The sequence below is a fragment of the Stegodyphus dumicola genome, chromosome 5 (genome assembly GCF_044657685.1).
Source record: "Stegodyphus dumicola isolate Sdum_Otavi_A_Nest chromosome 5, ASM4465768v1".
Lineage (NCBI taxonomy): Eukaryota > Metazoa > Arthropoda > Arachnida > Araneae > Eresidae > Stegodyphus > Stegodyphus dumicola.
The window spans coordinates 90147629-90164053 of NC_140772.1; the positions used below are offsets into that span (position 1 = coordinate 90147629).

A 16425-nucleotide genomic window follows, 5' to 3' on the forward strand; every position below is an offset into this window, starting at 1 on the left:
CGGGGAATATCGTTTTATCAAAGAAACAAATACCTGAACAATACAAAGGCAAGATGCATAATAAGTTAAATGGATGAAATACAAACAGCTTTGATAACTACCAGTAGAAAATTCTGGAGCTGAAGAACACGTCTTTTGCCAATAGGAGTTTTATAGACTGTGGAAATTAATTTAATAAACGGTGATTTTTCTATTCATTATACTATACATTTATCTTGATTAGTAGAAATCTGAATGCAATAAGTGGCTGATTTTATTAACCAATTAATTTAATAGGCGGCGGGTACTTGAAATACGTGTTCAATTAGAAAATACCACTTATTAACAAATATTTTCTGATTTGACGGCATTATGCTTCGTAGCGGTAGTTTATTATCCAGATTTTTAATACATTAAAGAGATCTAATTTGCATCATAATTACAGAAGTGCATTTATTCTGCATTTATACCAAATATTGCATTCGCCATTAAGAATGACGAAAAACTGAAATTACATACATTGCATTATGGCTGAATTTTAGGCTCCGTACAAAACATGCTTGTTAAAATGTTTGGGATTCAAATATCTTCGAAATATTAAGAAAGCTAAATATGTGATTAGGCAGATCTCTTGCTAGCGATAAATAACTGATGTAATTACAGAGTTCTGCTAAGATTCATTAATTATTGTTTATGTACTAGATGCAAATTTTTGAATCTCTTAGTATCACCAATTAAATAACAAAGAATCAACTGGCAGTGATAAGGTAAAATTAAAGTGTCAGTTAGACATACAGTTAAGCCATTAAATTTATTTTGTAACCCAATTTAAAAGAATTTGGCAAATTCAAACCCAATGAAAGGAAAGGAAATTTGCTTTTAAAATTTAGAGCTTTCAATGCGTATCCCTATTTGCAGAATCTTAACTATGGGAAAGGACATAATTTCTACTGATTACTCTTCCGGAGAATTTTTATGAATAAAAAATATAGCTTTATATGCGTTTTCTATTTTTTCCCAATATATCGGGGTAACTAAAAATGAAGCTACCCAATCGATATAGTGGTTAATGGCTCTGACTACCTTACGGAAGATCCCTCGTTCAAATACTGGAGAAGGCATGGACGTCAGCAAAATGTATAGTGTATGTGCTGCAGGGAGCACTCTAAACATTTAGTGAGCCGAAAGTCATCTCGAGAGATTGAGGGTAGGGGAAGAAGTGTGGGAGACCCTCAGATCTGTTTGCATATTTCACAAGTGCACATCAGCGTGGCCACTGAGGGAGGGGTTTCGAAATTGGACCAATGAGATTCTATTGAGCTAATTTGTGACACTAAATCTTCGTGCATTTGAGCGTATATGTTGCTTATATTTTGATTTGCATTTGTTTCGCAGTTATAATTATAATGCATAATAGTAGAAAATATCGTAGTGCTTTCATTTTCTGGGTTTAATGAATTGCTGAGATTTCACTTTATTTCTGACATTTCGCTGAGATTTTTTATCAGGCATTAATATTTGGATTGAATTTTACGGCATATTATCGCTCTTTACATCGAGAAAATGACTCAAGCTACAACTAGTCTCGAGTATGACAGATTTACTAACACCTGGGGATTAAGAGAATTCAAATGTATGTATTTATTATTGAGCTGAGTATTAATTGAGCTGAAAAGGACTGGAAGTGTTACAATGAATCTAGTGTTTTCTTATTTCAGTGCTTGCATTCTTTTGAATTTTAAATGTAAGATTCAGAATACATATTGTGTATGATCTGATTATATCCATTATTAACACTAAAAATTATATGTGAATAAACTGAATATATTCGCTGTGGATAAGATAAATTCATTCTGTTTGATGAGTATTTCTTGTTTAGACAGTTCATTTAAGAGTAACAATTATTAAATGTGAAATTTAATGCAATAAATATATACGAATGCAAATTAGTAATGGTCACTTTGAATAAAATTATGCATTGGCTATTACACTGACTACCAATAAGTATTTGGACACCTGTGATAGAAAAGAAAAACTAACTTTATTCAAAATCAATAGTTGGTAGAGCCTCCACAAGAAGTAATTACAGCGTGGACCCTCCGTGGCATACTTTCCACAAGTCTTTGTATGACAGCTAGTGGTATTTTCTTCCACTCGGCTTGGAGAAGACACAGAAGTTCCTTCACCGATTTTGCACGGGTAGTGCGCCCTTGAATTCAGGGATGCAACTCGTCCCAGAGGTTCTCGATAGGGTTCAGGTCTGGACTCTGGGCAGGCAAGTCCATTCGATGAACTCCATTGACACCATACCAAGCCTTGGTTAACGTCGAAACATGACAACTGGCATTGTCGTCCTGAAAGTAACAGGGTCCAACCCGTAAAACTTCCACAACGTAGAAAGCACATTGTCATCCAAAATAGTGCAGTAGGCATCGGAGTTGAGCTTACCATGAATGGGGACCAAGGGTTCCATCCCATTCCAGGAGAAACACCCCCAGACCACCTCCGTCGAACTTGACTGTTGGCACAATGCATTCTGGCAGGAGACGTCCTCCAGGTAGACGCCAGACCCAGACCCTGCCATCCGAACGGTAAAGGGTGAACCTTGATTCGTCACTCCAAAGAACTCGTTCCCACTGATCTACGGTCCAATTTCGATGTGCTTTGCACCACATTAACCGAGCAGCGCGGTTGGACTTTGTCACCAAAGGCTTATGGGCAGCAGCACGACCATGAAATCCAAGCAGATGTGCTTCCTTACGGATGGTATTCATTGAAACAATGCTCCCGGATGCCTGTTGAAACTCCTCGCGGATGAAGGCGATCGGTTGGGTGTGGTTCTTCCGAATTTCTTTGGACAGCACTCGTCGGTCTCTATCTCCCAGTTTCGTTGGTCTTCCGACTCGGGACATATTCCGACAATCACCGCTCACCTTCCACTTCTTAATCACATAGGCCACTGTCGATTTTGGGTACTTCAGATCGCTAGATATGTCCCTTAAGGATATGTTTTTTAAGGCCACATTTGTGATACCCGATAATTATACCTTTCTCGAAATCAGAGAGCTCCGAACTGCGAGGCATCTTGCATGCGACTAAAGCCGATGCTGGTTCCTACACGATATATACCGGCGGAGTCCGTGACGTACCTTAGGACCGCAGATATCGTCGTTTGCATAGGTGTCCAAATACTTATTGATTGTCAGCGTATTATAGAACATCTTTTTCATGCAGACTGAAATAAAATGTGCTGACTTTTATTTACGTATATAATTGGTGTAAATATTTTTCTCATATGCATAGTTTTATCTAAAGATAGCATTTGGCTCAGATGTTTATCACATGTTTCTTTCTTCCTATATTTCATTTTATTTACCTCTTATTAAGTAATATATCACATGGAAATTTTTGAGGAGTATCCAACATGTGTTTGTATTGATTTCAAATTCTCTCAATCAGGTAGTGAAATCCTCACAATTGCTTATATATGATCTAATTTCGCAATGAAACTTTTCATAAGAAATCGGCGATGATTTCATAAGAAATCGGCGATTATTTTGTACAGAAAATTGCGTGGCAAAAAATTTTCAACAATCTTGCATATTTTCTTAACCCATTCCGAAACGTATGATTCGTTTTAAGCAATCTATAAATTTCGAGTTTCAATGCTTCCAAATGGAATTCTTTTGTCTCTTTTATAGAGGTATTCAGAACATCTGTTCAAATAAGTTTAGACATTTGCGGTATTCAGAAAGACACTTCAGAAATCAAATTTCCTGTCTCATCTAATATACCAAATGAGAAATAGTCTCATTCAAAAACAAGGGTACATTTTATTTGTCAATAAATCTTTAGAAGGCGAGTCAGAACTGGACTGTCTCCACCCATTGAAAGATCTACTAGCCTTATCCTGGTTCCATCCACATGCCTTAAAGATATCAATCCAAAGCGTATACTATTAGTAAAATTATTCTTTACTTACTTATAATTTTTTTATCTATAATGAATGTATTGTATTTAAAATTCGAAATGTATTATTCATTTTTTAGTATTTGTAATTGTTTACTTAATATTATCTACAGCTCTTACAGCTACAGCTAATGTATTGCAATGTACATTTGCCTCCTTCGCTTCAGATTTTGCTGTTCAGATGTTTATTAAAAAAGCCTTTCGAAGCCCTGTTGTTTTGTTAATTAAGATAACGATTTGGGTATTTGTGAACTAAAGGGTATATCTTATACAATTATTTAAAATTATTAAAAGTTATTTAAAGTGGAAATTTCATTCTTTTTATGTTTGTGATTCTTTGCCTGCATTCAAGTCACTTGCTTTTTCCTTCTTCAAAAATTAATTGTTCTTTATCTGTGTCTTATTGAATGGCAGAGAGTTCAAATCTTGAAATGCATGTTACCTAACGTATGTTGAAACTTCTAACGATTTAAGATTCACGATCTCATCTACATTAACAAATTACCTTTATTGTGCACCTGCGCTACTATTCATTAAATATTCAAAGAAATAGATTAACTTATTTCTGAGCATTTTTGTCGACTTGAATCACATGACATATTTTCGTTCCATTATTTCTTGCTTTTCAACTACGTCCAACCTTTCATCAAGATTTATAAGTATAGGGATTTTCTTTCTCAAGTGTCCAGCGAGAATTTATGACCAATAAAGCGTACGGATTTGCCACGCAGTTTTCTTTTAACATTCATGTGGCATCAAAAGTTATGGGAAATTTAAATTCAGAAACTTTAACTGCGTGTTAGCGTTTATCTATAAAAAGCAAATTGTTTCTGTACGAGGCATACATCAAAGTTAACATTAGAGGATTCAACATTCTCAATTCAAAATATCTTCAAAGATATTGCTACATCCACTTCAAGGCATTTTAGTAAAAATATCATAAATCTTTACTCAAAAGCTCAATACATCCACAATATCAATGCTACATAAGTTGAGGAAATTTTCGCTTCAAAATTAAATGAGTTTCCTGACTTTATTTGAATCCCGTGATGCAAATGTCTGCAGCGGCATCTTTTAAGGCGGAATTTAATATTTTAACCAAATTCAGTATCAGCTAAACAAATTTTAGCTTCGAAAGATATCGGTGATTCTTACAGAATGCATTTTGATCACTAAAGGATTTCTGAATGGATAATATAACATTGATTGGAGTACATGTTCAAAGCAATATGAGAAAATCTTTTTCACATTTTGGCCGTGTTAGCAAATACGTTGGATAAATTAATTCAGAATAAGTACAGTTGATGAAGAATTAAACTGAATTTCAATCAAATCCTATCTGAACTCAATTCCAGGTAAATAAAATTATTTTTTTAAATACTTCAAATTTTACATATTGTATTAAATACTTCACATTCACCCATTCTGAGAAATTTAATTTCCTTGAAATTAATTTTAAAGCTTTAAATAAACATTTATAAAAATTTGTAAGAGCTTTAAATAAACATTTTTAAAAAATAACCAAAGAATGATGTTGAAAGTCACTGCGAAATTGTTGTATTTAAAATAGTTTTATATGATAGAGTGATTAATTGTCCAGGAATTTAATCAAGATTAATAAATTTTACTTGCTATTGAAAAAATCAGTGCACTTAAAGCACATGCAGTGAAACTATCCGTATTTACTTGCTAACAGAATTAGAACAGACTAGAATTTTTTCCTCTTGGTGTATGTATGTAGATACTTTCGAAGAGGCTTCATATTAGCAACAGAAATGCTTGGCAAATTATGCATTTATAGAAAAACCAAATGAAATGAGTTCTAAATGCGAACGTTTCCTGAAATTATTCGAGATGCAATGGTTATACTGAACATTGCATAAGTTTATAAGGTATTTCTCCCGCCTTTTAGCTTGCCTTCGTGGTGTAGTTGTCAGCACAAACGGCGCGTACTCGGGAGCTCCGTCGTTCGAGTCCCAGCGACGGCATTGCTCATTTTTTATCTATCCTGCTTTAAAAAATAACCTAATCTCTCTACAGTGGCGCTCGAACTAAAAAAAGTTGGTTGAAGATGATTCTTCACCACCAGGATTTGGCGACTGTGTCTCCTAATCCCCAGTCGCCCTCTAAAAGGGGGAGTACATAAGGTATTTCTCCCTCCTTCTTAGCATGCCTTCGTGGTGTACTGGTCATCACACTAGGCGCTTATTCGAGAGGTCCGTTCTTCGAGGCCCGGCGAGGCCATTGTTTATTTTTCATCTATTCTGCTTCGAAATAACATAGTATCTCTACAACTTAATCTGATATAACGTATAACGTTTCTCATATTTACAAAACTGAATTTAACTGGTTCGGCGTTTTAAAAATTATCTTATTACAAACTCAAATCGGAAATCATTATTAGACAAAAATTGTAATAAAAATACTTTTCTTTTTAATTTAAACTATTGCAAAAAAGGCGAAAGCGTTTTAAGTATATCCAGCTGCATACTAGTTTAACTATTTATCTTAAAAATTACACATACATAGTTTCTTTACTATTTATAAAAAGAACTGATGCAATAAATATTAATTATTATTAAAAACTGGTAGGTACTACTCCGTTATAACGGCGTCAGTTAAAAATTCCCCTCTATTTTTTGGACCACCAGTTGTTGCGAAGTATAAAATTATGAAATAATAATAGAGGTCAAAAGACTTAAATTTCATAATTAGCATAAAAAGTAAATTTTTCTTTTTAATTTTTTAATCTAGAGCATCCTACACATAAATAAAAAATAACGGAACAAAGCGAGATTCAATCTAAACAGGTAGCATAAAATTACAAATATCATTCATTATTATACAACAAATTTCAGATTTTGAATATAACTGACACCACATAAATTCTATCAAATATGACTTTAAATGGTGGGGAGCAGTACCCCACTGAAATTTAGTTCTCCATTTAGAACTGCCCCACAATCGCTCCACAGTTTGGGTACGATTTTCGGTTTTGAGGTCTACAAAATTATAACTGTGATTCACAGTGAAAAGTTCAGCATTTCTTAATTCCTCTTTCTTATATCCTTTCTAGCAGTCTGAAAATATTATACTGCCATCCGCGATGTTTTCCTGGATGGCAATCATCAATGCTGTAGTACAACGATCGGGGACGGAGACCAGAAACATTATTTGCTTTCCCGGCATAAACACCCGAATACCCATTGTTCCAAACGAACATATCCAGTGTTGTTTTTTCTTTTCGTGAAAAGACGTTCGTCTATTTCTACGATTTTGTTGGCTCCACCAAGTTTGTTCCTTTTACGAGTCATTAAACTATTTGCGCACACCATCCTCAAGTAGTTATTCCAATTTACTGTCATATTATGGGTGATTTCTAGCTAAAGTTGGCAAAATTCAATCGACGGCAGTTTCTGACACCACAGATAGATAAAATGAACGACACTGAGAAGAGAAAGATGCAAGCTTTCAAATCATGTTTTTTTTTTTTTTTTTTTTTTTTTTTTTCAAAGCAAGAAGATACGTAACATTGAATCGGTCTCCCTCCGGAGTCTTCTGCATCAAAATTGAGGAAGGGAATGAGCTATATCGCACCTGTAAGGATGGTCAAGGCTGTTGTCAACGACAGGCGTAATCTTGCGCTCCTTGCCAGGAGAAATTTCATGGGCTTGGGCTGATTATATGTTAGAGAAGTGAGCATTGCTAACCACAACAATAACAAGATTTCGAAACCAGATCCGAGGTAAAATCCTATCGAGAATATGGTGGCTCGTTATCATATCTAGCTTACATGACTAAACCAGATATTTTATGCACAAATAATTGGTTAACATGTTGATTGCTGCGCAATTTTGTAAGAAAATCTCTTTTAGGCAACGAGCGTTGTATACCATCAGTTGTTTCCGAACGTAGGAGTTTTGAGCGTCTAGAATGAAATATTTTTGGGACATGCATTCAGTTTAAAAATTTTTCCTCAAGAACGAAGTATCTAACAAACGGCGTGAGATTCGAAAATTACTTTTTCTTTTCCAAATACTTTTTCTGTAGTGACAAATGGTTGAAATCTTTTTGTGTGTTGAAATTTTGTCCCAACGTTTTAGAAAACTGAAAGAATTTTTCAGTGAATCATATAGTAGTGAAGAAGAACTTGTTGCGGAGCTTATAAAAATTGGAATAGTAGCGACGAGGAATAGTCGACATTTTCCAGAAACGTAATTATAAACAAAATTACATCTTCGAATTCTGATTCGAATACTGATGAATGCAGTGTTTCAAATGTTTTGTAGTAATCATATTTTACAAGAATTAGTTGTTTAGGAAAAAGGAAAAGTTGATACCGAAGACAGCACAATTCAATTTAGTGAACGGAATGAACTTTACTCAAGTACTGAAAGAGCTGTCATCCGAATACGAATGACGCGGTCAAGAAAAAACGTCTTTGCGTTTTGGTGAAACCATCGAAACTAGTCCTAAAAAAAAAAAAAAAAATTGAAAATATTACGCTGATTTGTGTTGTTTGACTTCTGAATTAGTAATTTTTCCAATTTTAGTCTAATTTCCACATGTTAATGTACTTAAATATTTTTCTGCTATCCAGATTTAATGCAATTTCTCGACATGCTGCAATGTCTGTGACCTTTGTTTGGTGATAGTTTTCACTTCCTTCGCAACGTTAGCGGCTTTAATAGCGTCTTTGTTTTTTACAGCCGTAAATACCACCGTACTTGGCACGCGATACGCAATAGCCAAATCCCGCATAAACATGCCATCTTCATACCTAACAGGAATCTCTTTTATCACCTCCACGGTGATGCTAACAATTTTCTTCGTTGTTGATTCTTCTTAACACTCTTTTTTAATGAATTTACAAAATATTTATGGAAACCAATCGCCATATTTCAAATATCATATGCCAAATAAAAGTTTTCATGTCTAAACAGAACGTATGTTAAGTTAAACATATTTCACAGCAGACGTATATCCTGGTAAGTCTGTACTGTAGCCTGAATGGAACAGATCAATATTTTCATCAGCAATATTTTAATTAAGAATCTCTTATATTTCCATATATATTTCCGAGACTCTAGAATAAAAGTTTGTGGTTTAAGCATGTATTACAAATGATCACGAATAAAACTTAGTTTGCACTTCGTATTTCCTTTTCTGTAACGGATGATAATTCTATCATTGATGCTAATGGTGAAGATGCAAAAACAAATGCGTATTTCCAATACAATCGCAATATCTGAAGTTAGTAGCAGTAAATATGTCAAAAGTGAATTATTTAACATTATGGCCATGGCCGACATTTTAATTAACTAATTTTAGAAAAAAACCAAATAATATCATGGTTGTGCTTTTATTAAATTATAATTCGTAATTTTATGGAAATTTACACTTTTATTGCCCGAAGCAATTTCTTGATTTTTTTTCAAAATCAGAAAGTGTCATTTTCAGTAACTTACACTCGAAGCGATGAATAGAAGCATAAATTGTATAATGGAATGGTAAATTATTGTGCGTTCTATAAACTATTACATGTGTTTCAGTAAGTTACCGATTTGTAGAAAGCATATGAGCTTGTGCTTATTGTCCTTAAGCTGTTACCTGTTATCGAGACAATAGTCACCACTGCCAATGCATATGCATATGTAAATGTCTCTAGGAACATACTATGCAAACCTGTTATCCCATATCTAATCCTGGTACTTCAAATTACAGAGAATATTACTGTGCGTGTAATTGAAGCCAGGTTAATATCATATACTAGGTCGAAACAGGGATTATACTATTGTTGCGACGCAGGATTTACATGCCTTTTGATTGATGGGTTAAAATGATTCAGGAATTTAGGAAAAGCATTATGTATGATGTTACTAGCAAGCACGCCACATGTAGCTAAATGCAAATGAATAATGTAGTTATTTACTCTATGTACAGTACTTTTTATTTTGTTACTATCAAATGACGCCACTAGTAATTACTTTTCGAATCGTAGTGTGCTAATCATAAAATATTCTATTGTTGTTTAAATCTTACATGATATGAATAATGTGATAACGATGACCTGCCGCCTTAGGTAAGTTTTTTTGTATATATTAATAAAACCCAGCAAAAATCTTTAAAAAAAATTATGAAATTTATAAAATTTTCCTGAAGCGACTTTTAAACGATAGTAAAATTTATGTCTGTACCTCAGTGCGTACAAAAAGGGCTACATAATTTCGTAGTCATATTTTTAAACATAATCTGGTAGTTTATTGACAGTAAGCTAAGTTACCCCTTCATTCCCTTTCACTTAAATTTTTTACACTCACAAAATAAATAAATGTGATAAAGAAAAAATTATAATTTACCACGATATCCTGTATGACAACGTTTTGAAACTGAGAAATTTTCGCACTCCTTAATTTTTTATACCACTTTTTAAAAAAAAAAACTGCGGTGTTCTTTGTTTTATTTCCTTCACGATGTTTTGGACCACGACGTATTCCGTTTTTGTTTGTTTTGTTCGCGACGTTTTCCTTCGAGACATTACCTATGTTTTTGCCTCGATGTTTTCGACGAGCACCAAATGAAATAATGCGATTAAAAAATGATAAGACTGGACTATAAACGTTTCTAAATTCAAATTACGAATTTAGAGAATTTTAACTGCACAGGAGATTGACCAGTTAGACCTTGGTGTATAATGCTAAGCATTATCTTCAAATAAAATATCTACAGAACATTAACTTTAGTTTGAGAAGGAAAATCTACGCATTCTCTTCGTATGCTTTAAAATACCTTCTTTAATATTTTACGTAAGCATAATTTATATTTTGCATTTTATGCAGATCTCCATACTCCTCTTTTCTCGATTTTACAAAGTCAGATCTTAATTTTGATGAATAATTTGGACTCTGGATTAATTGAATAAAATTAGAATATGCAGACACCACCATTCGCAGATGGCTTTCAAGAATAATTAAATTTCTGTCGAGTACAAAATGTAACGGATTAAAATTCCGGACGTGATAGCATAAATAAAGAACTTATTTCAACTGGTCCATGCAGAGCGGTATCTGATTTCAGCTAAGCTTTCAAAGCAAACGACCAAACCGTATGCTTTTATTTAAATAGCTATTCATATTTGCAGTTGCCTCAGATTTGAAACGACATTTATCAGTGAGCAATGCCTCCCAATAAATACGAAGTCATTCATTGAAGCAAGCACATCGTATTAAATCAGCTGTAAGTACTTCAACGCAATAAATAGGAAATGAATTAGCAAACTCCCCAGTTGAATATCGCGCTGTCAGGTTAAAGTAATGTTTAAGAATGGCGTTATATTGAACCTATTTCAAAAATCATTTAATTACAATTCTGATGACTTTTATCCGATATAAGTCTTAAGATAGAATTCTGTGAATTTGTGTCAGAAATTTCCTAGCAAGATGTAATTTGTGTTTTCATACAAAACAGTCTCAGCTAATATTATGATGCGAAAGTTTATTACCAAGCATATCATTCAACTCATTAATGTCAATGAAAAAAAAAGAAAGAAATTTTACTAAGAAATTTTTAGAAGAAAGAAGTTTTAAATTTCTAAAAATATTTTAGCTTTCTTCTAAAGCTAGAATTTTTATTCTAAAAATCAAGATGAATCAAGATAAAAGATGAAGTGAAAAATAAATAAGAGATACTTCGTTATATCAATAAAAATTATTTAAGAGTAAATAGTACATAAGGACTAACAAAACAAGCTATAACTAAAAAAATTAGCGCCCTTATATTTATATCTATATTGAGATTGACGAATATACTCCTCACAGACTTGATAACGGTTGCAAATCAACAAGTGGGCTGCACATATTTTACATTTATTTTATGAATTAAAATAAAGCTAAGGAATTAAGTACAGGGTATGTGATTATACCAACAGCAATGCATAAATCATCGCAGAAAAAACAAATAATAAGTAATGCAAAACTTTGTGTGGGTTGGTTTTGGCAAAGAAATCCAACGGTTGTGCAGAAAATACGTTCGTAATTTATTTTTAATAAAATGTTCTCATTTTTCGGCCATCATACATATGCCACAATCGTGACCACTAAAGTCTTTACCTATCCTATATTTCCCCAGCACTTGTTCGTAGACATACACTTCCAATTCAAAAACTGCGTTAAATGATGCAAATATTCATGGTATAACATTTAAAGAAAACTGTTTTGTAAATAATTACAAAATCTAACATTTTACGTATTCTCTGGGTCCCTATATATTTATTTAGAAAAATTTTGTACTCGATATAAAAAATAAAAGGCAAACAATTTCACTACCGCGCAACAAAAATTTGCAGAAACAAATGACACAGAAATAGATAATTATATTCAGAGGACGTGCAAAATTTTGAGAGGGAAATGTTCGCATTTGTAGACAATTTAAAATGCTGATAGAAAAAAGGTTTCCGATTTTAAGAGAATACTCGACGAGCATTTACTTCTATGTAGATTATTGTACATAATATTCATCAATATAATTTTTTTAAAAAGGCCTCAAAAAACACTGGTAGACTTCACTACTGGCACGTAGCCAACTCGTAATACAGTTAGAATTCATTAAAAACGAAAAGTGTTTGAAATTTAATGGATTTTTATGATTACTGGCTCATGATATTTATAACTTTAAAAACTTATAAATTACTTATGCGAAAATTCTTTACAATAACAAATTTAACCAAACTATAAATAAAGATATTAGTATACCACAAAAGATTATTATGTAATAGCACTTAAGGGGGAATGAACCTCACATTATCCTAGTGTATTTACTAATTGACGCCTCAATGCAAATTATAAAGGATGACGGAAATGGCGAATTTCTGAATTAAATATCTCAATCAGTTTTGGTTGAAAGGGAATAAACATTTTGTGTTTTAATTTTCATAAGGATTATATTGTTTTCCTATGTATGAGGACAGGAGGAAAATATAAAAAATTAGGATTCATCATTATCACAAAACTGACTTCTCTAAACGTAAATATGCCATAACGTGAATGTTTGCCATCATGTCAAAACGTGAACCATTTAAGGGGTCACACGACCCTTGAATGAGTCGAAAGATGAATTTTTTTACCTTTTTTCAATCTTGTGCAACATTTTGAATTCTTATCAAAAATACTCAATATTTTGTTCATTATTAATTTAATGTCTATTCTTTAATTAAATGTACTTGAAATTTGAAAATTATAATAAAAATTGTAAAAACAAATGTAAAATTATAAGACATTTTTCACATCTAATTAATCTGTACGCACACTGCGCGCACATGTACAAGAAATGTTTTGTACCAAAATGTTTAATTTTTCTTTTTTTATGCAGAAGAATGTTTGAGAATATAACTGAACTAAAAATATTACACAATTCATGCATTTTTAATTTTTTTATGATATATATATTAAATATAATTTTTTTGCTATATTTTGATTTTTACATACCTTATAAAATTGAAACATTTCATTAAAATACCAAAATTTTAGTTTAATTAATTTAGTGTAACATGATAATACTATGGTACAAATTTCAGAAAGATACATTAAAAAGTTTTTGAAATATCATGCGCGACGCATTAAAAAAATACGTTTTGAGATAAAGACCTGTAAAGTTTGCATCGCTATAAAAATGAGTAACATTGTGACTTAATGAGTCTTAACTCGTACTATTTGGTATCTAATTTGTATTTTATGCTTTTTGTTTGTGTTTTGAATAAAGTTAATGACAGAATGTATATTTATAATAAGGAAACTGCATCTGAAAAACAATTAACAATGCATTGTTTAATGAAAGTGATGACACAGTCAACCGTTATCAAGGATACATTATTGCAGATAAAGATATATTTTTCATATACATGAAAGAGAATGCAATGTGCAAACTGTGTTATAAACCTATAAATATTTCTGAGAATAAAAATATATTAATAATCAGTTTCTTGAACAAGATGTTTAAATTTTTGTCAACACACATAACTTATCACAAAATACTGTTACTATTTATAATATTTATATACACAAATTAAAAACCTCCAGGTTCATACATTATTCCTTCTTGATCAATTTTATGATGTTCTAAACTTGTTTTGGATCTTTTCCTTGCTTTTCGTGCTTCTATAGTGTTTAGCATTGCTCTCTTCTTATCAGTATTTACACGTTTCATATCACTGCGAAGTTGAGATTTTATTGCATTTATACCTGGATGGATACCCATTTGCCTCATGACAGATAGCCTACCCTTTTTGCCCATGTTAAATAAAATTGCTGCTTCATATACTGCAATTTCTGCAATTCGTTTCCCAGATCCAGAAGTTTTCGGACACATCTGCCATATGAGGGAATTAAAAGATTCATTCGGATTCTGAGTGAAGCTATCAAGGCATCGTTTCAAAAGATCTGGACTTGAAAAAGCTTTAAAAACAGGTTTTATAACATCCATGACTGAAGATGGCAAAGTCACTTTATGATGAAATTTACCCACTGAGCCATTTGAAACTGCTTGTTGATATTTACACCATGAGTCTGCACCAGCAGGACAAAATGTATGTAACGGTTCAGCATCAGTTTATCTCGTATGAAAATAAACTGCCCAAATACCCTTACGCATTTCATCAACTGACAAAGCATTTGAGCGAATTGCATTTCCATAATACTGAGTCAGCCTATTTATCATGGTGTCTGTCAGTCGTCCTTTGCCTGATAAAGGTTTACCGTCCTCCAACTTTTTACATCTATAGTCTTGTTTTAGCTTTCTCAGTCGAGTTCCCATTCTTTTTTGTACGTGACCAACACATTCAAGTTTTGAAACAGTTTTATCATCATATGGTTTGCTGTCACATATAGCAGGGAATGTTCTAGAATCACCATCACCAATATAATTAATATATTTGAGACCTCTTTCAGCTTCTGATCTGTGAAAAATTTTTATCATACCATCGACTTCCATTTTTCCTGAAGAACCGATATGATTTTTTTGACAATTTGGCAAATGTTTCATTTGCCACTCTTCGAAAGCTTTCCCAGATTTTTTTGCTTTCCATAGATCACATCCTTTACAAGTGGACGAGAGAACTTCAACATCTAAAACCTTCCCTGTTTCAACACCTATTACAGAACATACTCCAATATGTGAAGTATGTCCTCTCGTTTTCCATGTTCCATCACCACTTACGGTGACAGAATTTGATGCAGTTTTGCATGCCTCTTCATCTGCAGCAATTTTCATACTTTGAATGGCGACAGTTTTTGAAGCTGCATTTATATGTTTGCAGATTTTGTCATAAGCATTCTGTGTCACAGGTTTAACTAGATCCATTACACCACAAAATGTTTCCAGAGGTTCCACACCTTGACCAATGCATCGCATAGCATAAACAATTCGTCTGTTTAATTCAGGAACATTTTTGTGTTCACCAATCAACTCTGAATTATTGAATTCTGTTTTAAAACTACACTTTTCACATTTCACAGAAATTGTTGAAAATAATCCAAAGGGTTTTCTCTCAGAAATATTCACAGAATTACAGCACAATTTGCACAGTACATTCTCTTTCAAAAATGTAAACAATATGTCTTTATCCATAATTATATAGCCATGAAAACGATTCATAATGTCAGTATCACTTTCATTAAATAATGCATTGTTAAGCTTTTTCTCGGATGCACTTTTTACATGTTCAATTTGAGTATTATGGTCATCACCTGATGAAACCAAGCTTTTATCAGAAAGTTCAGATCTGATATTCGTGTAGCGGTTGCCGTGGAAGCGACGTTTTTTAGCTCGCTTCCCAGAAGCTCTTTTATTATTTGCCATCACAAATATAATATATAAATATACTTATTATTGCAGCAAAAAGACTAACGCATCAAAAATTCAATATACACCAAATAAATGCTGCAAACGTCAATACAACTTTGCAGAATCAAACAACGTAGTAATAGCTTACGGAAACACGATGTAAACATTCAGAATAAGTATTAAGTTGAGTAGAATCATTGCTACTGATTGCTGACGAAATAAAAATAAGACTTGTAGGCTAGAATGTAGCAACACTCAGTTATATAACGGCTATGACAGCTGTGAGCAAATGACGTGTCCCTTTAAATGTTTATTTACATACGTGATGAAGGATTCTCGTGTCAGTGACCTTTACGTTTTTAATGATATCTCCTAAACTACACGGAATATTTTAACACGGTTTTTTAGAAGTGCGCAGAAATGTTCAAACTAAAACATATATGTTTTTCAAAAAATCGATATTTTTGAAGATTTAAATGTCGTGAGACCCCTTAAAAGATTTTTATAATTAGAAGTGTATGTCTATGACCAGTAGTTCTGAAAATAAAGGCTGGATAGCGACTTTTGTGGAAACGGTGTATATTATATTAAAACAAATTGAAATAAAATGTGATGAGAACTCTTAATCGTTTTTCCTGTACA

General features: G+C 32.8%; 2 protein-coding genes across 2 annotated transcripts in view; both read right to left on the bottom strand.

The window, feature by feature from the left end:
• LOC118181837 (cell adhesion molecule Dscam1-like) overlaps positions 1–16425 on the bottom strand; it is a 1450682-nt gene that overhangs the window by 1014561 nt on the left and 419696 nt on the right. The gene's annotated exons all lie outside the window — the stretch shown is intronic.
• Positions 14347–15300, bottom strand: LOC146997163 (uncharacterized). Its single transcript, XM_085816383.1, has 2 exons — positions 15037–15300; positions 14347–14949 (listed from the first exon to the last, which is right to left on the bottom strand). Exons 1-2 carry the CDS (start codon positions 15298–15300, stop codon positions 14551–14553), a joined length of 663 nt encoding a protein of 220 aa, XP_085672509.1. The 3' UTR covers positions 14347–14550.